General features: G+C 36.0%; 1 protein-coding gene and 1 long non-coding RNA gene across 2 annotated transcripts; one reads left to right on the top strand and one right to left on the bottom strand.

Moving 5' to 3' along the window:
- Positions 1-9,554: 9,554 nt before the first annotated feature.
- On the bottom strand, positions 9,555-10,569 carry LOC136841398 (uncharacterized). Its single transcript, XR_010853935.1, has 2 exons — positions 10,089-10,569; positions 9,555-9,721 (listed from the first exon to the last, which is right to left on the bottom strand). It is a non-coding gene; the product is annotated as an uncharacterized lncRNA (long non-coding RNA).
- A 13,030-nt stretch (positions 10,570-23,599) lies between these two features.
- Positions 23,600-24,202, top strand: LOC136839294 (uncharacterized). Its single transcript, XM_067105157.1, has one exon. It carries the CDS (start codon positions 23,600-23,602, stop codon positions 24,200-24,202), a length of 603 nt encoding a protein of 200 aa, XP_066961258.1.
- Positions 24,203-26,623: the final 2,421 nt, after the last annotated feature.

Consider the following 26,623-nt stretch of genomic DNA (forward strand, 5'->3'; position numbering starts at 1 on the left):
ACCCTACAAAGGATTATTCATAGCCTAAAGGAAACCTCACCAATAATGCTCGACCCCATCTCTTCTTTATTTGTTCCTTCGTTGCTAATCACTATTCTTGTAAGTGAAAGTAATGGAGCAGTAGCAAAATATCTCAATAAAGAAAAATATCAAAGACAGAAAATTATATATATATATATATATATATATATATATATATATATATATATATATATATATATATATATATATATATATATATATATATATATATATATATATATATATATATATATATATATATATATATATATATATATATATATATATATATATATATATATATGAATCCATGACAACGCTGCTTACACGACACAACAATATATTTTGATCACTAGTGAATATCGACTTTTGTTAGGTGAGAATCGCATTTCCATGGCACATGCAGGTGTGACAGACGACGTAGGTGGTACGTGAGGTGTCGGAATCCTTTTGATGAAAATGACCGGTTGTTGTTTCTGCCCCGTTTACCTTCCACCTGCGTTGAGTTTGGTGGGCCTGAACGCTGGAATACTACCTTGGGAATAGGGCCTGGGATTATCCCTTGTCCTTGTGACAGATTCCAATTCATTGTTTGGTTGATGATGGCGGTCAAAAGTCAGGGGAAAAGTAAAAATCATATTAGCTGCCAGTAATAAAGGAATATTCCAAAATCGGCCATTGTCAATGAAACAAGCAATTATTCCAATGGTCACGCCCACCAAATTCGACAAAGTGGAAGGTACAGCGAGCTGAAAACAAAGCAGGTCATTTCTGTCAAAGCACACGTGCATCTCAATACCACCTACATACATACATACAGTATATGTACAAACACACACACATTACTGTATGTAATGTATATATATATATATATATATATATATATATATATATATATATATATATATATGTATGTATATATATATGAATCCATGACAACGGCAACAATGATTACACGACACAACAATACATTTTGGTCACTAGCGAATATTGACATTTGGTAGGTGACAATCGTATTTCCATGGCAGATGCAGGTGTGACAGACGACGTGGGTGGTACGTGAGATGCCAGAATCCTTTTGATGGAAATGACAGGTCGTCGTTTTCTGCTCTTGCTTACCTTCCACCTGTGTTGAGTTTGGTGGGCCTGAACGCTGGAATACTACCTTGGGAATAGGGCCTGGGATTATCCCTTGTCCTTCAGACAGATTCCAATTCAATGTTTGATTGACGATGGCGGTCAAAAGTCAGGGGGAAAGTGGAAACAACCTCCTTGAATGGATTATTATAGCAGCCAGTAAAAAGGGAGGTTCCAGAATCCGCATTTGTCAATGAAACAAGGAATTGGAGACTGCCAGGGCTTGGGATAATCCCGGGGGCCCATTTTCAAGCTAATATTCCAACGGTCACGCCACCAAATTCGACAAAGGTGGAAGGTACAGCAAGCTGAAAACAAAGCAGTTCATTTCTGTCAACAGGACACGTGCATCTGAAATGCCAAATACTCGCGTCGTCTGTCACACTTGCATGTGACATGTAAACACAATTGCCACCTCACCACATTCACCAGGGATCAATATTATAATTCATTGCTGATCAAAATATGTAATTGTGTGGTGTATGTGTGTATGTATATATATACTATATATGTATGTATATATATATATATATATATATATATATATATATATATATATATATATATATATTTACAATTGACTATATATACATGTGTGAGTACATATATTTTTATATATACATATATATATATATATATATATATATATATATATATATATATATATGAAGGCAATGCCCCGAAGGAAAGAGAAACGACTCTGCTAAGTAAAGGACAATACATCGAAAAGCCTTGCAATACTCCGTTGCTTCTCTTTCCTTCGTGGAATTGTCTTTATTTATATATTCATCACGTTCCATATTCTCATTGATTCAGTTATATATATATATATATATATATATATATATATATATATAATATATATATATACAAATAATTACATATATATGAGTGTTTATATATATATATATATATATATATTATATAAAAATATATATATGTATATATATACTGTATATATATACTTATATATATATATATATACATATATATATATATATATATATATATATATATATATATATATATATATATAGATATATATGTAGATATATATATATATATATATATATATATATATATATATATGTATACTATGTATATATATAGATAGATAGATATCGACATACTGTATATATGTATATATATATATATATATATATATATATATATATATAATATATATATATATATATATATATATATATATATATATATATATATATATATATATATATATATATATATATATATATATATATATATATATATATATATATATATATATATATATATATATATATATATATATTTAATCACTAACATTTTGGAATTTGTTCAATTGTTTTTGAACCAGTATGCGGAAAGTTGTAGGGTTTTGTAGATCATTTTATTCTGTTATAATTTTCTACAGATATTTTTCTTTTCCTTCAACTATTATAGTGGTACCTTTTTACTCACATCTTATTTTTGAGAAACATCTGATGAAAATGTCAGCAAATGACGCATGAAAGTTGGGTATTGTTCTTAAGTCCTCATATATTTATATGAATGATTAAATCAGTGCAACATTTTTTAGGTAATTTGTCCTTCCTTTACTAGGATACTGTTCTCCGGTGTAGATGTCTAAGCGCTTCTGCCAGAGATTTATATCTTTTAGAGTGGTTCGAGGTGGAAGGTTTCTTTGGTACCTATGCCTTGGACCATAGACCGATGGTCTCTTGTTTGTCACTTTTTCATAAGTTGTATTTTGACATATCTTTCACATTCTCAGTTGATCCCTGATCCCCTGTTCCTGCCAAGAGCAACCAGATTCGCTGAACAGCAGAATCAATGTGCAGTAAATGTACCTCGCTTTCGAACTTTTCAGTTCCAGGGGACCTTTATTCCTCACGCCTTAGGACTGTGGAACAGCCTCTCTGCTGAGGATGTGTTGCAAACGGAACTTCAAATGTTCAAGTAAATGTCATGCATTACTACCCTTATGCAATACATCTTGTATTTTAATACTTTGTTTACATTTTTATTTATTTATTAATTTGTCAGTATATCTGTTTTTCTAATAACTGATCTCCTCTTTCTGTATTTCCTACCACCTTCTGTTATTTCACTCGAATGAACACCATTTTATTAGGATGCTTGAATTTCAAGTTAGTTACCCCTGTGGGCTTGTTTCATATGGATAGGGTTCATCTACTGAATAATAATAATAATAATAATAATAATAATAATAATAATAATAATAATAATAATAATAATAATAATATCTATATTCATTAATCTCATGGTAACTGTTATTATATTGTTATTATTATTCTCATATATCATAAATCATCAATACCATGATTATCAGATTTACATTACACGCGACTTATGTTATATTTTATGGTATCCAGTCTTCAAAGGGCAGAAAAGGAACATTAAACGCAAAATAGTAATTTACTCTCTCTCTCTCTCTCTCTCTCTCTCTCTCTCTCTCTCTCTCTCTCTCTCTCTCTCTCTCTCTATGACTAAAGACTAAAGTCATAATTTGATGAAGAAAATGATAATACGGATGAATTTCAACATTTATTTTTACAAAAATGTTTTTGCTGTAGATAAAAAAACAAAATAAGAAAATGTATAAACACATAAGACTCAATATCATTGGAAGAAGCTTTTATGACATAAGTTGAATGAAATCAAACAATGTGAATAACAAATGGTTATGAATCTGAATATTTTTACAAGCTGAACATAATAATCTTGACAAAACTTTTACGACAGAATTCTAGTAATTCAGAAGCGTGTGGTATTCTCTGAAACAAGGAGCGACACATAGTCCTACATTGCAGTCTTTACACATGAAATATGTCTGCTGGCCTTTCTTGGGCCTACGGGATGTATGCGAGCACACACGACATCTTAGTCTAGGTCGCAGTTGTTTATATGTTGAGGGAACTGGATCCGAAAAGTTTCTGTTAGCCGCCTTGGCTGCGTTATTACGGTGCTGGAGGGTACCTTTCAATCAACTGCAGAACGACTGACTTTGAAAACTGTAAATATGACCCTTTCTTGCCAGTAACAAATCCATGAAAGTGATGACAGTTTACTAGTATCATATCAAGCAGACGGAAAAATAGTTTTATGTACCATCTCGTGGTTTTACGGATACACTTCACAGAACTAATAAGCATGTCGTTCTTGTCCACTATCCGCATTTTCTTATTATAGTCAACAACGCATGCAGGCTTTTGCACAAATTCCCCTAGTCGACACCTTTTTCACAGTCTACCATTATATTTTCATGTGCTGAAGATAACATATAAACAGTCCTGTTATCCTGCCATTTTAAACCTAATATTCCATTGCAGTTTTGAGACGAAGTCTCAGATTTGTTCACATCAGGAAATTTAGGCATAAATTTCCTATTTTTCCGGACTGTTCCACATGCTCCTGTTTCGTTGTCGCCCAAATACTTGAGCAGTTTTGGGCTGCAATACCAATTATCGAAATACAGGATGTGATGTTTTCCGAGATACGAGGCCATAAATGTTTTTACCACAGAACCAGATACCCCTAGATCCTCATCTACCAATATCTCTGTATCTTTTCCAGTATAGATGATAAAATCGACAATATAATCCGTTTTGGCATCACAAAGTTCAAATATTTTCACTCCAAATCGACTTCTTTTATCTGGAATGTACTGCTTGAAACTTAGCCTTCCCTTCCATAACATTAAACTTTCATCTGTGCATAAATCCTGGAAAGGTTGAAATTTTTCCCGGAATTTTCTACGCACACTGTCGAGCACGGGTTTAATTTTTGTTAGTTTGTTATCTGGGCTTGTTTCCTGTGAATTATCAACGAAATGTAGAACCCGTAGAATTTGAAGAAATCTGTCCCTTGCCATCAGCCTTCTCACTCCTTTTGTCTCGAATGTCTCAAGCGTAGTCCAGTAATCTACGATGCGATGTTTACTTATATGCGACATGATCATAATCACACATTTCCTCCACAGTAACCTGAACAAATTTTCGCAAATACTTTGGCACTGCATCTCCTAGCGTATCAACAAGGAATCTCTGATAACGGTTTGTCTCTTCAGCAAGCAGCCCCATAAATTCGTTGTCGAAAAATTCAAAAAAATAATCTACTTCCTTTGAATTTTCATTCACATTACATTTCGACGTCATGCCACTGCCACTGCTGTCAAATATGAAATCTCTGGGCTGGAAATTTCTGGCAGCCCACTCCCACTCATCACCTGTGTGACAGACCTTTAAATGTCTTCGAGACAAACCCTGAGGCTATACTTATAAGATTTTTGGGGCTTTTGATTTCCTGGTACTTTAATCTCCTTCCTACTCCGCCCTGCTCTCTCTCTCTCTTTTCTAAATCTTACGACTTTTTTTTTTTTTTACATATGATCACCTTATCTATTTTGTCAGTACTTGTAGATAGATGTACATTTATCATTATTACACAATTAGATACTTAAAAGTATTTAATTAATGCTATAGAAATAGGTGATATATTTCTTGTTCATTTTTCGAAATACGAATTAAAATAAACTTTGTCGCCTATATATTATCTATAACGAGGAGTAACGATCATCTTAAGTTTTAAAAGACTACTTTTTCAATCAAACTTTTTTCCACACCACCACTGAGGTAAAAGTCAAGGTGCGTTTTGTTTTTCGAGAGAGGTTTCCCCTGTAGGCCTAATCCTCTCTTTTGTATATATAATTTATTCAGAAAACTAGTCATCAGAGCTATCAGCTATGTTGATGACAAAACTGTCAACCAACTTGTCTACAGCCACATCTTGCCGGGCATCCTCTTTTTGAATTTTCTCTACGTGCTCGCTGCATTCTTCCAGTTTTCCGCCGTGACATTGTTCGATGCTTCCTGCACTAAAATTTTAAGGTCTGCCAGTTTGAACGTATTCTTTTTCGCCATATAAGACTTCACTTGAGCCCAGTGTAATTTTGATTGACCCAAGTTTCGTCGAGATACACGAATTTCTGCCCTGACTCCTTGCGACGCTTCATCTCTCTCAAAAATCTTGACCGAGCTACAGTTACATCTTGCCTTTCCAAGAGAAATTTGCGCCCATCAACCTTCTTAAAAGAGAGAGAGACAGAGATCTGTCTGTATACGAATGTTTATTTTCTCTTGCCAAACTTACTGTTATGCTTTATTTCATATTTCCTTGCTTACCAATTTATTCTTTACCTACGATGTTAAGAAATCAAAGTATATGTAGAAACGAGAAATGCCTCCAGACATAATAATACCGTGATGACCGTGACCACCGAAAGTGCTCCCTAGAGAAAATCTAAGCTGCTTACCCGTGGATTTAAACGCATGTGGATCCGTGTGTGAGGTACTGGCAACACCACCAAAATGAGATGCCATATTGATAGAAACTCTGATTCCGTTTCTTGCAATTGCTTAAAAAACATTATCAATCGTGAACCTATTTAATAGACTTGGAATTCTGCGTAACAAAAAAGGTTTTATTTGATATCTGTAATGGGAGAAATGATTTTATCTCGCTGTTGTTGTTATACATTTGGCATATATGCCTTACCTGCGAAGACCCAGACAACCACGCCAGAGAGATCTATACATTTTGGAAAGAGTATAATGAATTTTAGGGAAACACGTGAATTTATATGAATTCACCGTATGGCAACTGACAGACTGTTACCCTATCAAGAAAAAGAGGCCAGTATTTCAATCATCAGTCCTCCACATAAAAGGAAATTACCGGTGCTCGTATACGACACAACAGTGTTCCGGGCCAGTTTACTAAATGTGTCGTATACGTTACAACCGAAATCAAAGGGTATTAATGGCGTCTTCTACCGATTCGACAGGAAAATAGAACCGAGTATCATCAGCATACAGTTTATACTTAACCTTGTGCTTATTTAGAATTCTAGATAGTTCAACTGTGTAAATGCCAAATAGAAGTGGACCCAGAACACTGCCTTGGGGGCACTCCTTTTGTTAGGCCTTTCATCTCTGATTTCACATTTGATATAACCACTGTAACCTTCCTATTTTCTAAGTAGCTTTTGTACCATTTGCGTATGTCATCTCCGATGCCTATTGCTCTCAGGTCTTCAAGCAGTAGATTGTGGTCAACTGTGTCAAATGCTGCACTTAGGTCAAGCATGACCAGGATGCCACATTTTCCATTTGCTATAATTTCTACCATATCATTTATAATTGCACACAATGTAGTCTCTGTCGAGTGGTTTTTTCTGTATGCTGACTGATCATCAGGTATAATAGATCAGGAGGGATCTCCTTATCTAAACTATGACAGATTCTTTCAAATTTTCTTCAAAGTAGTTCACAAAGTTATCGGCCAGGTTTTTGAAGCCACTCGTTACATCAAGTAGAACTTTTTGTTTCTTGAGTCCCAATATTCCGGCTAAATTGTCATGGATTTCGGGGGGATTTTCTCTGCACTAAACGTTTTATTGTAAAATATTTTCTTGGTTTTCATAATCAAGTCGTTGTAATGATTTCTATAGCTGTTTTATATAGTGACCAATTTTCACTATTTCTTGATTCTTTCGATCTTTTCCCTAGATCTTCCATTTTTCTTTTCTTTTCCTTAGCTTCACATAATTCACTGTTAAACCATTTGGCAGCATCTTTAACTATTATTTGCCTTGTTACTTCTGGACATTTATCATTGTAACTTGACGCCATTATACTTTTGCTATAGAATGTAAAAGTTTACACATAGGCTACTTGGTTGCCTGTCAAGGTAGGCTATTCCTCAAATTACACCTGCACTCCCGGCTTGTTTCTCTTATTTTCTTTATGTTCTCAACAATAAATTCATCAGCTTTAACGTTGGTTTTGTTTCTGTAAGTGATACTTTTTTCATAGTATAGCCTTTCCAGATATTTATACTAAATATAACTAGTTTATGCATTGGAGATATCACGCATTCAGGCTCAACTTGTATGTCACTCACGATCTCATTGCTTTTGTTTTGTATCACTAGGTCAATGGTATGGTTCAATAATGATATCGGTTTTTTCACAACATTTATGAGATCGTGGCTTTCAAGTAACTCTGTAAATTCTTTGACATATTTGTCATCGTTACCATCCAGATGTAGGTTGAAGTCACCACAAATCAGTACATTTTTGTTATCAGCTAACAAGTCGAGGAAGTCACTGAATTCATCTAGGAACGGTCTCTTACTTGTGCTTGGTGGATTATAAACTGTTATGATTTGTATGTGTTTGTTTATGTGTGTAATTTTAGTGTTGATGTATTCAAATGTGTTGAACACATTTTGATTCATTATAGATACTTTGTACACTTTTTTGACAAAGATTCCCACTCCGCCACTGTTTTTTTTCTCTTGGTACGTAGTAAAAGTTGTGAGACCCTGGCGTCATTTCGTTTATTTTAGAATAATCACTTACACTATTGCTTAGCCAAGTCTCCGTTAGCATGGATATATGTAGACTGTGATAATTTATAAGATGTCTAATAGTGTTAGTTTTACTTCCTACGGACTGTATGTTTATTAAATTGCATAGAAGATTATTAGTCAAAGTCATGATCCGTATTATTTTTCACCTTTGACACATATTCTTTATATTATGTACACTTATTGCCATCATATGTTTTATGTTTAGTATTATAAGAGGTGCTAAAGAAACGAGCAGGTAAAAGTTACTGCTGATTTATTCAAGGTGCAGGCAGTTTATATAGCGGCCGACTGGCGTCGGGCCGCGGAAGACAATGGAAGCAAAAAACCTGAGGTCGATAACAATTAATAAATAAATACAGCGAACGAGTACAATATACACTGTAACAATAGACAGAATTAAAGTTGAGTATAATCTTGACGCCTGCGAAAGAAGAAATAGACGGTATACAGTTGATGAACACATAAATAATTGCATACACAGTTTAAACAATTGAATTTTTACGTGACCTGGCCCGATTGCGTGACGAATGTAGGTACAAAGAAAATGGGCCGTCATCAAAGAAAACTTGCTTAGCAAGGACTTTACAAACAACACGATCAGCAGAGACTGTATAACATGGCTTTACAGTATCACTATGGCCTTTCTTTAGACAATTTTAACACTTGTGTCATGTTTACTCTCCATATGTCATTATTTCTTTATACTACTCATGGCTTGATATGTCAATTGTCCTGGCTTACATTCGGAGGCTACCATTCATTTTAGGACAATTAACTCAGACTAGCCTATACATAACGACTCAATCCTGGGCATAGGCCAAACAAGTGTAACACACCGGCCTAGGTCAATAAATCCCGGATTACTCTTAGCTTGGACTGGTACTTGACGTCGTAGACGGACGAATCTTCATTTTGTAGTTAGGGTTGAGGGAAACGCCGACTCCCGCGGGTTGTTTAATGCTTCTTAGTAGGTTACATGGTGTAAACAACTTATTCCTAATGTTCCTTCCATAGCTTTTAGAACTGGTTCTTACATAGGTACTTATACTGGTTCTTGTACAGATATCCTATACTGGTTCATGTATTACGAATGCCCTAGACTGGTTCCCTGTAATACAAAAAGTTCATTTAGGACAGCCATTTTGTGTCAAACAGCATGCAGTCCTTAGCTTAGGCTATGCTGTGCTCATGCCTAACTTAACTGTTACATTACACAGTTAGCCTGGCTTTTCATGCATAAGAGGTGTAATTGAAGTCAAGAGTTGATATATATTCATAAAATCATGGAAGAATATCACACATCTTAGCCTATGGTTGGTGGCACTGCAACCACATGCAAGCTCATCATGTTGCAACTTACGTAACATTACCATAACAACTCTCGGTAATTTGCTGTTACATTAAGGCAAAGATACACAAGAACACTATTAAGTGTTATGGCAACATGTACAACCTAAACTAAGATATGTGCATACCTTTTACAAAGGAGAAATGTGGCATTTCAAATGAAAATAAGGGGAACTACATCCCTTTCCCCTCTGAAGTCGCCACACACGTCTTGAACAGTGCGAGTTGAGCTTCCGCAACTACGCACTTGGTTGAACTTACGCACTTACACTCGATCATAGACAATCTCAATTTCGAGTGGTTAAGTCAACTTATTGATAAGATGAAAACCAATTCGTTTTACCAGTCCACCAATTATGAAGGGTATTGTCATTAATTCAAAAGAAGGATTTCCATCATTACATCACTTTACCCCTACGGAAATTGGTTTTCATTTATCAAGAACAATCAATCCCTTAAATTACAAAATGTGGGGTAGACTATAAATTTAACAATAACAATACCAGTCTTGCAAACAGTGAATACTTTCTATCTCTCAACCATCTCAACCAGAGATATAAACTGCAACGTTTAATCAGTAATAAGGTCTGCTAACAGACATAGAGCAAGTTGTGGGCGCGTTTCTACCTAACCATCCTAATAACTTTACCAAGCTAAACACTTATGTAAGAGTGATCTTAAATTCAGTTAAGATCTAGTCACTCCCCATTAGGGGTACAATCACTTATGATCATTTTTCTCACAACACTCGCTTACATCGTCATGCAGGTTCATTCACTCAACAACCATAAGCAGGAAAGACTTTCCTTTGAAGATAATATACCTCTTAAAGCATCCTAATGACTAACTTACACATCAGTCACATAACTTGAACAACTCAACCAGAGTTTGTAAAGCTTTTGGACGGGTTACTCTTCACACAAAACTCAACTGAGTACAAGTTCCCTGTACACAAAACAAGCAGTGTCATTATCAGATCTATGATCTACGCACACAATATACAAGAATACATTTGGAAATTAATATACTGGTTATATATAAAAATTGTCTTAAGCATGCAAATACAAAAATACTCTTCACAGACAATACAAAAATACACAATGCATTATATAAAAAAAATACAATGATTTTAAATTTCTTCGATTAACCTAGAAGGAGGAACAATACTACTAGCACCTCTGGTTTGCACTCTTTCATTCACTACACCAGGAGTGATATCGTCCATTTCCTGCATTTTTACTAACCACTGTTCTTGTCCTATAAAGGGTTTCACCTTGTCAGCAGCACGTTCAATGATGGTTTGGTCAAACATGTTTTTCAACTCATATTTCGCACCATCTCTAAACACTTTGGTTACTACATATGGACCACACCACCTGGGGTTTAGTTTCTTACTAGTGCTAGGAATCACATTTTCATTTTTAACCCATACAAGAGTGTTTTCGTCCACTCTCTCATTTTTCCTCTTTTGATTGGCTATTGCACGATGCTTGCTGGCCAACTCTCTATGAGTTTTCTGTATTATTTCATGAGCCTTTGCAATGGCAGAGTCTTCTACATCATCAGCAATTGTGGGTAACACACTAGTCACTTGCCTGGGTGCCCTACGAGAGAAAAATACATAGTGAGGTTGTTCACCAAGAGTGGTATGAACAGCAGAATTAAGCACACGCTGCGTTTCACCTAAGTACTTAGGCCATTGATAAGGATGTCCTTTACACATTACATTTAGTACTGTTTTCATGGTTCTATGCATCCTTTCCCCTCTGAAGTCGCTACACACGTCTTGAACAGTGCGAGTTGAGCTTCCGCAACTACGCACTTGGTTGAACTTACGCACTTATGTACGCACACTCGATCATAGACAATCTCAATTTCGAGTGGTTAAGTCAACTTATTGATAAGATGAAAACCAATTCGTTTTACTAGTCCACCAATTATGAAGGGTATTGTCATTAATTCAAAAGAAGGATTTCCATCATTACACTTGAAGATGCTGCTAGCACGTTCATTTGATTTGTGATTTTCACCACATCTAGGGCAAGCTTGGTCATTTCTACATTTTGTTGTGTGATGACCAAATTCCTGGCATTTATAGCACTGATAGGGGCTGTAACAGTCGTATACTTCGCAACGCTATGCAGCGTACACAATTTGTCACCTCTGTCATAGATGCAGTAGCCTTTCGTATTTGTGGTGTGCATTTGATGATATAGTGTTCATATTTGTCATCTTTGGCTGCCATTTCCTTTACAATTTTTAGGTCGTCATTTTCAGAAATGAGGTTACCTATCCATGGATTTTTCTTTACAATGTTAAGTTTACCCTTCTCATTCACTGATATATTGCTGATTTCCTGAATCTCCTTTTTTGCCTTTTCTAATTTTTTCCTGTCTGGAAATCTTACAAATAAGTGTCCATCTCTTGTTGTTTTAACCTGTTCAACTGGCGCCGTTATTTAACTCATAATTTGTCGCTTTTCATTTGCTGCTGTGCTCTCTTCGTTTGTACTGTAGACTTGATCAGAAGCACTTTTTTTTTTTGTCTTTGTCTTTGGTGGCTCAGCATAAGTTTTGTCCATGTTTGTCGTGGTCTTTACATCTTTATCAACACTGTCAATTTTGTTTCAGATTACATCTATGTTAATCATTACATCACTAGTTTTCTGAGCCGAATCTTGGATCAACTTTTTTAATATCTGTGTTTTCTTTTATTTCTTCAAGTTCATCTTCAATGGTTTTTTTGTGTGTTCTTTGTTCAGGCCCCCTGCAGTTATTACATATGTACAATATGTTGTCACTCCGAAGTATGGGTGTTTATCTGACCTCGATACCTGAACATCATAGTGGAACCATGCCTCACACATTTCACAGCAAGTTCCTTCATCATCAACTTCTCCAGAGCAATGTCCGCAGGTTGCTGACTCTCTCTCGATTTGGGTTGACTCATCCTTCTCCAGTATTTTCTTTAGTGTTCCATCTTTACGTGCTGCTTCGATAATTATGAGGTAATGTTCGTCTGAGAGTTTGATCTTTCCTATCCTTGATTTAATGTCGTCTGATAGTTTGATCTTTCCTATCCTTGATTTAATGTCGTCTGATAGTTTGATCTTTCCTATCCTTGATTTAATGTCGTCTGAGAGTTTGATCTTTCCTATCCTTGATTTAATGTCGTCTGAGAGTTTGATCTTTCCTATCCTTGATTTAATGTCGTCTGAGAGTTTGATCTTTCCTATCCTTGATTTAATGTCGTCTGATAGTTTGATCTTTCCTATCCTTGATTTAATGTCGTCTGATAGTTTGATCTTTCCTATCCTTGATTTAATTTCTACAGTATTTATTTTCTCTTCTTCCTTCCTCTTCTTCGTATTCACTTTGAACATCGCTCAAGTCAGGCACCTTTACACAGAGCACTTCACAGACACGTCCCGCCCGCACGAAAGCTACAGGGACCAAATTTCTCATACAAACTTAATGAAGGAGTTGAAATTACACCCAGAAGTGTGACACAATTGTATGCACATGGACGAATCTACATATTTAGAACTTTTGAATGTGGTCACTCCGTTCATCGGAGTCACTAATATCATTATGGCATTAATGAGAGAGACTTGAAGACTGAGGTAAGGCTATTACAAATTATTCATGTAAATGGTATGGTTCAGCTGCAATTTTAGAAGAGGTAGTCAAACTCCCATTTTCTGCTTCAAAATGCCTTGGAGGAAAGATTACCTCTATGCAAAATGCACATCATATCAACTTCCTAGCAAAGCTTGCTGTTTTCCCGTCCAGAGATTCCAGTCTCTCTCTGGCCAAAGTATTTCCCAAAAATCTCATGGCCCTATCACGTCTCTCATCCCTTTCTTAAGTTTCAAACTTTCAGGCGACCAAATCTAAAACATCATCTGATTTAGTAGTGTTTCTGCTGCTCCGTTTCACAGCGGGAGAATTGCTTCATGTACTGTACAGTAGGTATTTCATCATCATCTGGTGGCTCGGCAACACCAGATAAAGGAGAACACCTATAAATATACCGCAAAACTAATTATTTACTCTCTCTCTCTCTCTCTCTCTCTCTCTCTCTCTCTCTCTCTCTCTCTCTCTCTCTCTCTCTCTATATATATATATATATATATATATATATATATATATATATATATATATATATATATGGATGTATGTGTATGTGCCAGAATAACTCTGAAATGCATTGAGCAATTCCAGTCAAACTTGGTATGCATATGACTTATTATCTGGAAAAGAATACTGTGGGGGTAAGACATCACTGGCACCGAAGTGGGGTGTGTGGGAAGGGGGTGACATGTAAAAATAACCGAAAACGACAGATATTAGTGTCAAATCCATAGTTTTTGAGGTCGCTGAGATGAAAAGAGACACTCCCACTGCCCTTTAAGTTCAAGTTCAGCCCCGATAGGAATGGGGGGTGAGAAGGTGTGAAATATAAAATGCCAAAAATAATGGGCAAGTAACTGAAGCAACTATCTTAACAGTAAAAGGAGAGAGAGAGAGAGAGAGAGAGAGAGAGAGAGAGAGAGAGAGAGAGAGAGAGAGAGAGTAGAGGGGGTGTTGGCAGGACAAAGAGGGAAAGAGCAAGAGTTTATCGGTTGTCATTCAGAGTTTTCCTGGGCAGCTCTGGGTTGGTCAGCTAGTATGTGTATATGTATATATATATATATATATATATATATATATATATATATATATATACATATATATATATATATATATATATATATATATATATATATATATATATATATATATATATATATATATATGGACAATTATTAGAGTTGTCTCGGTTTCAGTTTCCTGCAACAGAAGAGGAGTGGAAGATTGTTGGAGAACTGTTCGAGTCTAGATGGAATTTTCCCCACTGTCTCGGCGGTGCTGATGGAAAGTATGTATGGATGATGTAAGCCATCAGTAAATGCGAACTAAGAATTCATTATGGCTGACACTGGAACTAATGGTTGCGTATCGGATGGAGGAGTCATTGATAATACAGAATTTGGCGAGCGACTCAAAGATGAAAAGCCCTGCATCCCACATGAGTCACCAACAGCAAGTTCAGAACGTAGGAGATGAAGCATTTGCATTAAGACCAGATTTCGTGAAACCTTATCCTCAAAAGAACCTATTTAATGAAAAGCGAGTATTTAACTACAGGCTTTCAAGGGCACGGAGAGTAACAGAAAATGCTTTCACCATTATGGCTTCCAGGTTTAGAATTTTCCATACTTCCATAAATCTAAAACTGACAAGTATTGAAAAGGTTGTCATGGGATGTGTTGTGCTACATAATTATTTGTGTAACACGTGCCCTTCAGACTATTCCCCAGAGGAATGCTTTCATAGGGAAGATAGAGCAAGGAAAATTACTTTGCCAGATTTATCTGCAGGTCCTAATTATTTAGAAGGTTTGGAAAACGAACAAGGCTCACGAAATTACCCTCAAATATCAAAAGAAGTAAGATAGATTTAAGGATTACCTTGTTAATGAAGGTGCAATAGCATGGCAAAAGGTTTCATATAAATCATGAAAACAGGCAAGTTAGGCCTAGTCTAAACAGTATGATAAAATTTGTGAGTAAAATATTTGTGCCGTCATCTTTCTGTACAAAATAAATAAATACGAAAATTATGGTCAGTTCAATTGATTCATGATTCAAATGTTTTATTTAGACCTATGTTTGGCTCCCCCTCAAATAATTTTGTTAATTCAAATTTGCATGGTGAATCTGAGTTATTTCAGTAACATCAAATAAAATTATCTAAATGATCTAAACACTCAAATTTAATTTTTCTCCAGCTTCGGCTAATCAACAAAAGTAACCTCATCAAAAATAGTAGAAAACAAATTTGATGTAGGCCTACTCTCTCGTGTTAAGTCTTGATCACACATGAACATCATGTTAAAATAGCGGAGAGCTCTCATGTTTTCGAAGTTCCCTTCTAAAAGAACTACGGAGTCAATCGATTTTTTCCATCACATTATCCCGCGTGCAATGAGAATCAAGTTCTTTTAGCTTTTCGTGCAACTCATCTATACCTTTATATCTTCAATTCCTATTAGAGTATTCTTTCGAGTTCACCTTCCACAAAGCTATATGCTTCCTACATATGTCAATGAAACCCATCAAGACTTTTCTTTCCTTGTCCTTGACGGCAGACGTGTCACTCACTCTGAAAATAATAGGCCCAGTCTGTCACCGAAGGAGCTGCTATAGATGTTGCCTCCCCGAGATTTGAATATGTATGACGGTTTGAGACTGATCATGTGTGGTCAGAGTCAGACGATCATAGGTGGACATCAACGAGCAAGCCCCGCCCACAAAAGTCAGACCCAATCAGACTACTGCGCTGGAAGGAAAATTGAGAGTAGAAAGGTTGAAAGGTGTAACAGGAGGAAAACCTCGCAGTTGCAATTTGAAACAGTTGTTGGGAGAGGGTGGAGAGTAAGACGAAAGAAAGCGGATATTAACGGAGGTGCAAGTAACAGGAATGAAAGGGGCAGCTAGGAGCCGAAGGGACGCTGCAAAGAACCTTAAGTAATGCCTACAATGCAGTGCACGCAGTGTAGCCTACTGACAGCGTTTATCTAGATCTTTTACAGTGCTACCCCACTACGGGGCCTATGGCATCCTAATCCCTTCGACATATCATCCAAGCCCGATTGACAGTTATATCAATCATGTGAAAAATTAATCGATGATAATGTTTCTTTGATCTCACTGGGATTCTGTGCAAAGATAAAAGACAATCAGCCAGACCAATACCCCTGTGTTTTTGTTGTAGAATTTTACTGTTAGGCTGTGGAATCTCTACATCTTTCCTCATTCTTTTGTCATAATGGCGTGCAGTATGAAATGGTCGACTTTCAGCAAAGGTGAGGAGCTTCATTACCTGATGGTAAGTTTAGTCCTGGCAGTCGACATGGCCAAACTGTCCCACAGCACCAGATTCCTGTTTCAGCCAGACACTTTGAAGTGAAACGGAGGTAAACACACCCTCAAAATATAGAAGGTGGATTATTATTGCTTTGTATTGTTTGAGCCAAATCCAAAATGATGTTTGAAGATGTACTGAAGTCTGGAATAACACCTGTATTCAGAGACTGAATGGACCCTGCATAAGGAATGAAATCGTGAATATGACCCCACCGTCTGCAAGAACAAAGGTCTTCAACCCCCACATTTTGGGCTTCATAGGTAAGTATTGTTTCATGGTACGCCTTCCTTTGAAAGAAACCATCTGCTCATCAATGCAAATGTTTTTTGCATTGCAAGCTCTCGAACCCATTTTTCAAGTGATGTACCATTAGTCTAACAATGAAGAGCTTATGATTGTTTATCTCATTATTATTATGCCTGAAGTGTAGCTTAGGTTTGATTTTATAGTCTGCTATCTATTTCTGCACATGACCTTAGCAGTATAATCTTCGTACCTTCCAAACAAACCCCTAGACCAGTGCAGACGTGTTTGAGGAGTTCGAATTATGGTGAAATGAGTAAATAATCCTATCAATTGTTCAAGTCCCTTCTTAGTAAGATTTAGTGGTTTATTTAAATTTTTCTCTTAAGCAAAGAGATTGGACTGACTGGCTTCATTACCTAAGAATTCTGAAGCGAAAAGCTTCTTGAAATACCACACTGGCTTTCCTAAATAAACATCAAGGAAAGTACTCTCTGAGGCTTTCTAAAACACAAACAAACACCATGCGTTTTACCAAAATTGATGACATTTATCTCGCGTAATAACCCAAACTCATCATCTCCCATGTCCTGTCCTTCACCAGATGATTCATCATTCAGTAAGGTCTTGTTCAGCTGGCAGTACTCCTGTTTTTTTTTTTTTTTTTTTTTTTTTGGCAAAGCAGCTTGCTTCTAATTCTTGCATAAAAGATGACAGGACCAAAACCCCTACAAATACAGGGAAGCAGATGCATAAAAGCAGAGAATAAGCTAAATAAACAAAACAAAAAAAAGACATCAGGTGTAATCACTTGAGTCTGCCATAGCATATTCGCAAAGAAAACTTATGGCAAATCATGATTTACTACTGTAATTCTCACAGGGTACTTTCGAAGGGCCGCATTATGCACGAGTCGTATCATTTACATATATTTGCTCACAAATCACATATTTCAGCAAAAACTCTGGAGACAGATGGATTTTCATGATCTATAAGTATCCTTTTATCAACGGGAAATTTGTGAGACATTTGACATAAGTGATATTTCGTCCATGACCCACAAAAGATGGAAATAAACACGGAGCATCAGTCACATGTATTTTTCAATATTTAACTGAGCTTAGCACCCCTTAATATGGACCAATCAGTTTTCAGTTACTTTTATTCTGATTGAGAGATACAAGACGAATTCGTTAAGTCTAACATACCGAGGAATGTACGCAATCTGCCCTTATAAACACCTTGGATTATGATTACTTACTAATAATAATAATAATAATAATAATAATAATAATAATAATAATAATGATAATAATAATAATAATAATAATAATAATAATAATAATAATAATAATAATAATAATAATAATAATAATAATAATAGCTTTCGTGCGGGTTGGACGTGTCTCTGAAGTGCTCTGCGTAAAAGTGCCTGACTTGCGCGATGTTCAAAGTGAAAACGAAGAAGAAGAAGGAAAGAGAAATTAAGTACTACAGAAATTAAATCAAGTAAAGGGAATAGTCAGTCTATCATACAAACAATTTCTCATAATTATCAATGCAGCACATAACAATGCAACTCTAAAGAAAGCACTGGAGAAAGCTGAGTCAGCCCAAAACGAGAGAGAGTCAGCAACCTGTGGACTTTGCTCTGGAGAAGTTGATGATGAAGGAACTTGCTGTGACACTCGTGACACTTGGTTTCATTATGGATGCTCCACTATAGAGCCCAGATACACACCCATACTTGGTAGTGAGAACATATTGTACACTCGGCAAGGAAAGTGAGGATACAGTTTTTTAAACCTTCGGACATATATTGCTCAATAATGCGACATCTGGCAACTTTAGAAAGGAGAGGAGCTTCAATCTTATTGTGTTTGTTTTTTGCTTGACCTCCTATAACTTTCAATCATATTCTACGGTTCTGAAATCATTGATACTTAAATGCAGTAGTAAGCTTTACAGTATTCGTTCAAGTTGTAATTTGCAGTGATAGTTCTGAGCAAAATAAACATTTTTCCACATAGCCAAGTAACCTTACACAAATGAATTTGTGACACCACAATGAACGGAATGCTTACATAATCGGAAACGCGATCCTCCATAATGAAATCAAGAGTTAAATTTGAGCAATGTTCAACGAAAAACGTGTGGGAACGATAAAGGAACGAATGCAATGTTATGATGAGAGAGAGAGAGAGAGAGAGAGAGAGAGAGAGAGAGAGAGTTGCTGTTGTGTAAGCCTAGGCCTATATGTAGTGCTACTCATTTCATTATTTTTTTTCTTTTAGAGATTGAACTATGCTATATTTGTAAAGTATGTTTTAGCAATGGAGAGAGAGAGAGAGAGAGAGAGAGAGAGGAGAGAGAGAGAGAGAGAGAGAGAGAGAGAGAGAGAGAGAGAGAGTTGCCGTTGTGTAAGCTTAGGCCTATAAGTAGAGCTACTCATTTCATTATTTTTTTTCTTTTAGAGATTGAGCTATACTATATTTGTATAGTATGTTTTAACAATGGAGAGAGAGAGAGAGAGAGAGAGAGAGAGAGAGAGAGAGAGAGAGAGAGAGAGAGAGAGAGAGAGAGAGAGAGAGAGAAACTATGGCAACGTCAAGAAACATCCAGTTACTTGTGTTTTCCCGCCGAAGCTCCCGCGCTACCCCTCACATCATAGAGAATGCTCTTGCGGATTTAAATAGATTTGGTCAACCTACCGTAGGTGTCACAACATTTGAAACACTACTCTCTCATTCTACTGTGTTGAACCTTTGGGGAGTTGTTGTTAGAAATCTCCCACCATCCACGAACTGGGACGCCAGCAGAAGCATGGGTCTGCTTGCTTGTAATTGATATACCAGAATAAAGTACGTGAAGTACCAACCTGTCTTCTTGGAACCTAAGTACTAAGGGACGAGGACACAACAGTGGCGACGAGGAAGAACCCAGTGTACGAAGAGGTATATCATATTGAAGGAGAGTTAGTGTACCAACGACAGCCGGCCGTATCTAGCCTAGCATACCAGTTTAGGCCTGGCCAATGTCCAGACTCCAGTATTTGAGTAGCCTGAGTTCAGCTGTAATTGTTGGGGACTACCGAAGTTCCATACCCCGTCAGGAAGGATGGCAGCAACAAGGAGACCGGCAATTCCCGAGTTTAACCCAGATAAGTTGGAATTATCTTGTTGGCTGGATCTATTTCCCATGAATTGTGAAGTAAATGAAGTAACAGAGGCGACAGCAAAAAGGGCTTTGTTGCTTTCTTCAGCTGGAGTAGAGACTTTTTCCACGATCTGTAAGTTAACAGCACCGAAATTGCCGTCTGCAGTTCCATTTGATGACCCAGTAAATCAACTAAAGTCTCATTTCATAACGAAACCAAGTTATCATAGAGCATTATGTGATTTCCTACAGAGGAAGAAGAAAAGTAGTGAGTGAGTGAAGGAATATTATGCAGAACTAAAATTGTTAGCTCAACAGTGTGAATTTAATAGTGATTTTGACCGAAGGTTGAAGGAACAATTATTGGTTGGTATTGATAATGAAGTTTATTTTAAGGTTTTATTAGCTGATCCTTTTGAGTTTAAATCCATCTCCTCTCGTGAATTACTTGAAAAGGTTACCAATTTAGAAACTGCCTATGTTACCGAATGTAGTCCTATTTCAAGTTCTTTTACAGATAATAGGCCATCAGGTACTGTTAACAAGGTTAGGCATAAGGTAAGGCCTAGGCCTAATTCTAGTGCAGACTCTAAAAGGAGAGGTAAAAGTGATTATGGTAAAGCTCAGAGTAAATGCATTCATTGTGGACGTGATAACCATTTAGCTAATAATTGTAAATTTAAGAATGCTAAATGTTATTCCTGTGGCAAGGAAGGCCATGTGAGTACAGTGTGTTCCAATAGAAAGGCTAGAAATAAATCTAGGAATGTTAATACAGTGCATGATGTAGACGAGTCTACTAGTAAGCATATTCCTATTAATGAAAATTTCCATGATTCTTATGATTTATTGAAACTTTTTGATGTTAATGTGAATTCTATTGATTTTGTTGATGATTATGAGGAACCATATAGAGAAATTTTAAGGTTAAATGGGTTTCCCCTAGAATTTGAATTAGACACTGGCAGTGGTGCATCCACTATTTCACGGCATGATGCTAATAAATTGAATTTAACACCATTACCAACAAGGAAACGCTTAGCTAATTATGATAAAGCGGAAATGCAGGTGTATGGTGAAATAAATTGTGATGTTTCTTTTAAAGGCCAAATGGTCAAGGGACAAAAGTTTTTTGTTGTAGATAATGATTTAAATTTAGCAGGCAGGTCTTTGATGAAGAAATTGAAATACCAGTGGGTACAAATTGATAATGTGAGTGATGATAAATTTAAAGGTCCTCTTATTACCCCAAGTAGTGCATCTAGGCCTAAGCTTGATGGTGTAAAAATGTTCAATGAGTATCAGGTGATGGAAGGATCACCCATTACAAATTATGAATGTCAATTAATGTTAAAAGAAAATGCTGTGCCTAAGTATTTTAAAGCCAGATCTGTTCCTTATCATTATAAATGTAAAATTGAGAATAGTTTGAAAGAACTGGAAAGCAAAAATATAGTGAGCAAGGTCGAGCATGCTGGAATGTAACTTCAGAGGATACCATACAGTGTTTAAGGTCATGTTTTGCTAATTATGGTATTCCTGACACAATTGTATCTGATAATGCAACTTGTTTTATGTCTAGGAGACTCAGAATTTCTTTCAGAAAAATGGTGTTAGACATTGTTCAGGAGCACCATATAATCCAAGTACAAATGGGCTTGCAGAACGGGCTGTCCGAATATTCAAAACTAATTTCAAAAGTTTGATTGTAAATTGCCTGTAAAACCAGAACGGCAAAATTTTTGTATACCTATAGACGTACAGTACAGTCTTCTACTGGCTGCTCCCCAGCTGAATTATTATTTGGAAGGAAATTTAAGGGTCCACTAGATGTTATAATGCCTAAACAAGGAGATGAGTTTTACGTTCATGAGTCTAAGTTCAGAGTTGGTGATGCAGTATATGCCAGGAATTTTGGTAAAGGACCAGAATGGGTAGAAGCTAAGATTATCAAAGTTCTGGGTGAAAGGAATTATTTAGTTTCTGTAGATGTTAATGGTATTTTGACTTGGAAGCGTCACCTATCACAGTTATTTGAGAGAAAAATGTATAATACTAGAGCAACTGATGAACCATCACTATTAAAAGATACAATGATTCCTTATGTTCCTGTAGTTTCTTCTCCCCATACTGTACAAGGATTAGAAGAAACAAATAACCCTATTCAGAACTCAAGTAGGATTTGTAATCCCAATGTAGACGTAGTAGGATCAGAGAACAGTAATTGTGATACTGGTGCCATTGTAAGAAAATCTACCAGAGTAAGTAAAAAACCTAGGAGACTCATTGAACAAATTTAATTTCTTTTGTGTTAACCTAAGGGGGGAGGAGTGTAATGTATTGAGAAACACTACTCTCTCATTCTACTGTGTTGAACCTTTGGGGAGTTGTTGTTAGAAATCTCCCGCCATCCACGAACTGGGACGCCAGCAGAGGCATGGGTCTGCTTGCTTGTAATTGATATACCAGAATAAAGTACGTGAAGTACCAACCTGTCTTCTTGGAACCTAAGTACTAAGGGACGAGGACACAACACTGCCATTAATTCCAGCTGACGTTTAACACCGTGAAATACAAACATGAATGTGTAAAAATTAAAGAAATTATCATTACCTCATATGATGATGCAATAATAAGCCTGTTCATAACGGAAAACGAGTAAATATTGCTGTTCTGATGAACAGTACTACACCGAGATATCCACACACTATCTTTTAGATGTCTATGAACGAAGTCATCTGAGAAATTCTGATCACTTCGGACACATGCATGGTGTTTTTAAGTATCTGAACGTTTTTGTTTTGCAGATTTAACATATCTGATATAATTTGCATTGTATTTTCATATTCTAGAGTAAATTTACCGAGACTATGTGTTTTCTGTGAGAACAAAAATTAAAATTTGATGAACGAAATGTAATGAAAACTGTATCTTCACTTTTCTTGCCGAGTGTACGTCTGTAATAATTGCAGGAAGCCTGAACAAAGAACACACAAAAAAACTCATCGAAGATGAACTTGAAGAAATAAAAGAAAACACAGAGACACTGACAAAGTTGATTCAGGATTCGGTTCAGAAAACTAGTAACGTAATGATGAACATAGATGAAATCCAAAGCAAAATTGACAATGTTGGTAAAGATGTAAAGGCCATGACAAACATGAATAAAACGTAAGCTGAATCATTAAAGACAAAAAGAGTGCTTCTGATCAAATCTACAGGCGAAGAGAGCACAGCAGCAAATGAAGAGACAATTTATGAGTCAAAAAATGGCCCCAGTTGAACAGGTGAAAACAACAAGAGATGGACACTTATTTGTAAGATTTCCAGACAGGAAAAACTTAGAAATGGCAAAAATGGAGATTCAGGCAATCAGCAATATATCAGCAAATGAGAAAGGTACACTTAAACCAAAAATAAAAGTAGTCTATGTCCCGAAGGACGAAGATGACATTGTTGCTAACATTGTAAAGAAAAATCCATGGATAAATAACCTCATCTCTGAAAATGACGACCTAAAAATTGTAAAGGAAATGGCAGCCAAAAATGACAAATACAAACCGTATACAGTATCATCAAATGCACACCACAAACACGAAAAGCTATCTATGATAGAGGTGATAGAGTATTTACACTGTATATATAGCCGCTGCAAAGTATTCGCCTGCTACATGCCCTATCAGCGCTATAAATGTCAGGAATTTGGTCATAGCGCAACAGATTGTAGAAATGACCAAGCTTGCCCTAGATGTGGTGAAAATCACAAATCAAATGAATGTGCTAGCAGCATCTTCAGGTGTAAAAATTGTCTAAAGAAAGGCCATAGTAATACTAAACATAAAACATATGATGGCAATAAGTGCACAGTATAGAAAGAATATGTATCAAAGGTGAAAAATAATACGGACCATGGCTTTGACTAATAATCTTCTATGCAATTTGATAAGCATACAGTCGGTAGGAAATAAAACTGACACTATTAGAAATCTGATAAACGATCCGGAAGTGAGGAGCATGCAAGAAGAATGCAGATTTGAAAAGGAACTAAAGACTCCTATTCTGCAGAAGCTACGATACTGACGAGAAAACACTGAGGACAATTAGAAAACATAAGAAGCACCTTATTTCGAAAACGTACATGGACCCGCCCAGAGAGGGAATGTGTTGGTGTTCAGTTTATTTTAGTCCACCTTGAGTATGTTTTTCATTTTCTTTGAGAGCCTAGTGTTGTCATAAACGCTAGATGTTATCATGAATGTTGATGTTGCAAAACTGCATTTTCCTTTATGCCTAATTTGCAGGTCTGTAATATTTTTATTGAGTTTCTTTAAAGGAGTAGTGACATTCATTTGTGTATTATCTTTTTCAAAAGTGTTTGGCTCTATCGTATTGATAGTCCACTGTTTGTTGTGGGTGCCTGACATTCAGCAGTGTTGCCAGATGTACAGATTAATCTGAAATCTACAGATTTTTTAGAGTGCTTCAGATTTTCAGGTTTTTCCTCGACAACAGGCGAAAATTACAGATTTTTACCGTTCTCGTCTCCAATTCCTAAAACTGAGCTGCGAAATTATAATTTTTTTTAAATAGTTGAAAATAATGGTACCCTAAAGTAATTTGCTCTCATGTGTATGTAGGCTACATAATTCCAGACCTAAATGTAAACATCTTAGGAGTGCTATTGATATTTCAGGAGCAGCAAGCCACTTTACTATTTATGATTCGGTGCTGTTTATGGATGTGGACAGAATGAACAGTACAGTTAAAGTATACCTTAGTTTAACCAGACCACTGAGCTGATTAACAGCTCTCCTAGGGCTGGCCCGAAGGATTAGACTTATTTTATGTGGCTAAGAACCAACAAGACCTACAACTTATTGTGGAATCCGAACCACATTATAAAGAGAAATTAATTTCTATCACCAGAAATAAATTTCTCTAATTCTTCATTGGCCAGTCGGAGAATCGAACGCGGGCCCAGCAGAATGCTAGCCAAGAACGATACCACCCTGCCAATGAGGAACTGAACAGTACAGTGCATTGACGGTTTATATTACGGATGCTGTTCTGGGTGACAGTGCATTGACACTTCATATTACGGATAGCTGTTCTGGGTGACAAGCTTACAGGTCTGGAATCTATTTTGTAGTGACTATGCGACGATATAATTGAATTATATCTATCATTTATAGATTTTGTTTGTCAGTGTTCGATAACTTAAACAAACTAATATTATCTGAGTCACATTAGTTAAGCATTTTACAGATTTCCAGTATAGCCTACTGTAGCCTATACTTCAGTTCGTAAAATAATTTTGGAATGCCATCTCAGAAATGCTTGTGTTGATTAGACACCACTCAAGAAAATAAACACATGGGAACCTTGAGGATTCAAACCTTTGAAGGAAATGTATCTTGGTATCAAAGTAAGGACTGAACTGAGAAATGAAGCCCTGTATGATACACAAGAATTATAGTATTTCAGCTAAACAGATTGGAATTTTTTTATGAATCAGAATCACAAAAGATTTCCTTTTGACTCAGATTTGACTGGATAAAGAATGACCTTCCTTAATTCATCTGGCGTCTTCTTTTGCTTTGAAGTAAAGTCGAGGCTGCTTAGTCATTTCCTTGAAGGACTTGATGTTAACCTTGATTTGACACCATAACTATTCTGGAGTCAAGTAGCATCAGTTAGGCAAATGCACAATATATTTGTTTCCAAGTTTTTCAAACTTTGTTGCTCTTACCCAACTAAAAAATTTATTTTTGAAAAAATTGGTTCTGTTATAAATTGGACAAAAATAAATAAAGAAATAGGTTACCTACTCAAACTCAGGTTTGTTCCATACAAAACAATTGGTAAAAAATACATCATGTTTTGAGATTATTACAGCAAATGACTTACTGTAAATCGCAAGGAAGTCTGGAAGTAGTATGATAGCCAAGAAATGTAGGACTTATAATTTTGTTGTCTTAAAAGAGACACTGATTTGAACTGGACATGTTTCTATGAGCAAAGTAATATGTGAGCAAAGTAACTTCCTTAATTCTCCCATTTTGTAGTACAAAGGATCCTGTTTTGTTTTGAACTTTTATTAGAGTATAACAAGTTATAGTGTCCCTAAATTCTTGTTATTTATAGCGATTTGGGGAAATACACTGTATAATTTCGACGGTGTTCAGAACATAAAAGTAATATTGAGTTTATCTTCTCTTATTTGTCAGAATTTCATCCTAATTATGTGCAAATAGACGAAAAAGTGTTTATGAATAAACACGTGATCCTGCAGA

Source organism: Macrobrachium rosenbergii, chromosome 1, assembly GCF_040412425.1.
Source record: "Macrobrachium rosenbergii isolate ZJJX-2024 chromosome 1, ASM4041242v1, whole genome shotgun sequence".
Lineage (NCBI taxonomy): Eukaryota > Metazoa > Arthropoda > Malacostraca > Decapoda > Palaemonidae > Macrobrachium > Macrobrachium rosenbergii.

What these genes read in the sequence shown, in the direction of transcription:
- LOC136839294 (XM_067105157.1), top strand. Translation starts at nt 23,600, where the DNA reads ATGGCCCCAGTTGAACAGGTGAAAACAACAAGAGATGGACACTTATTT.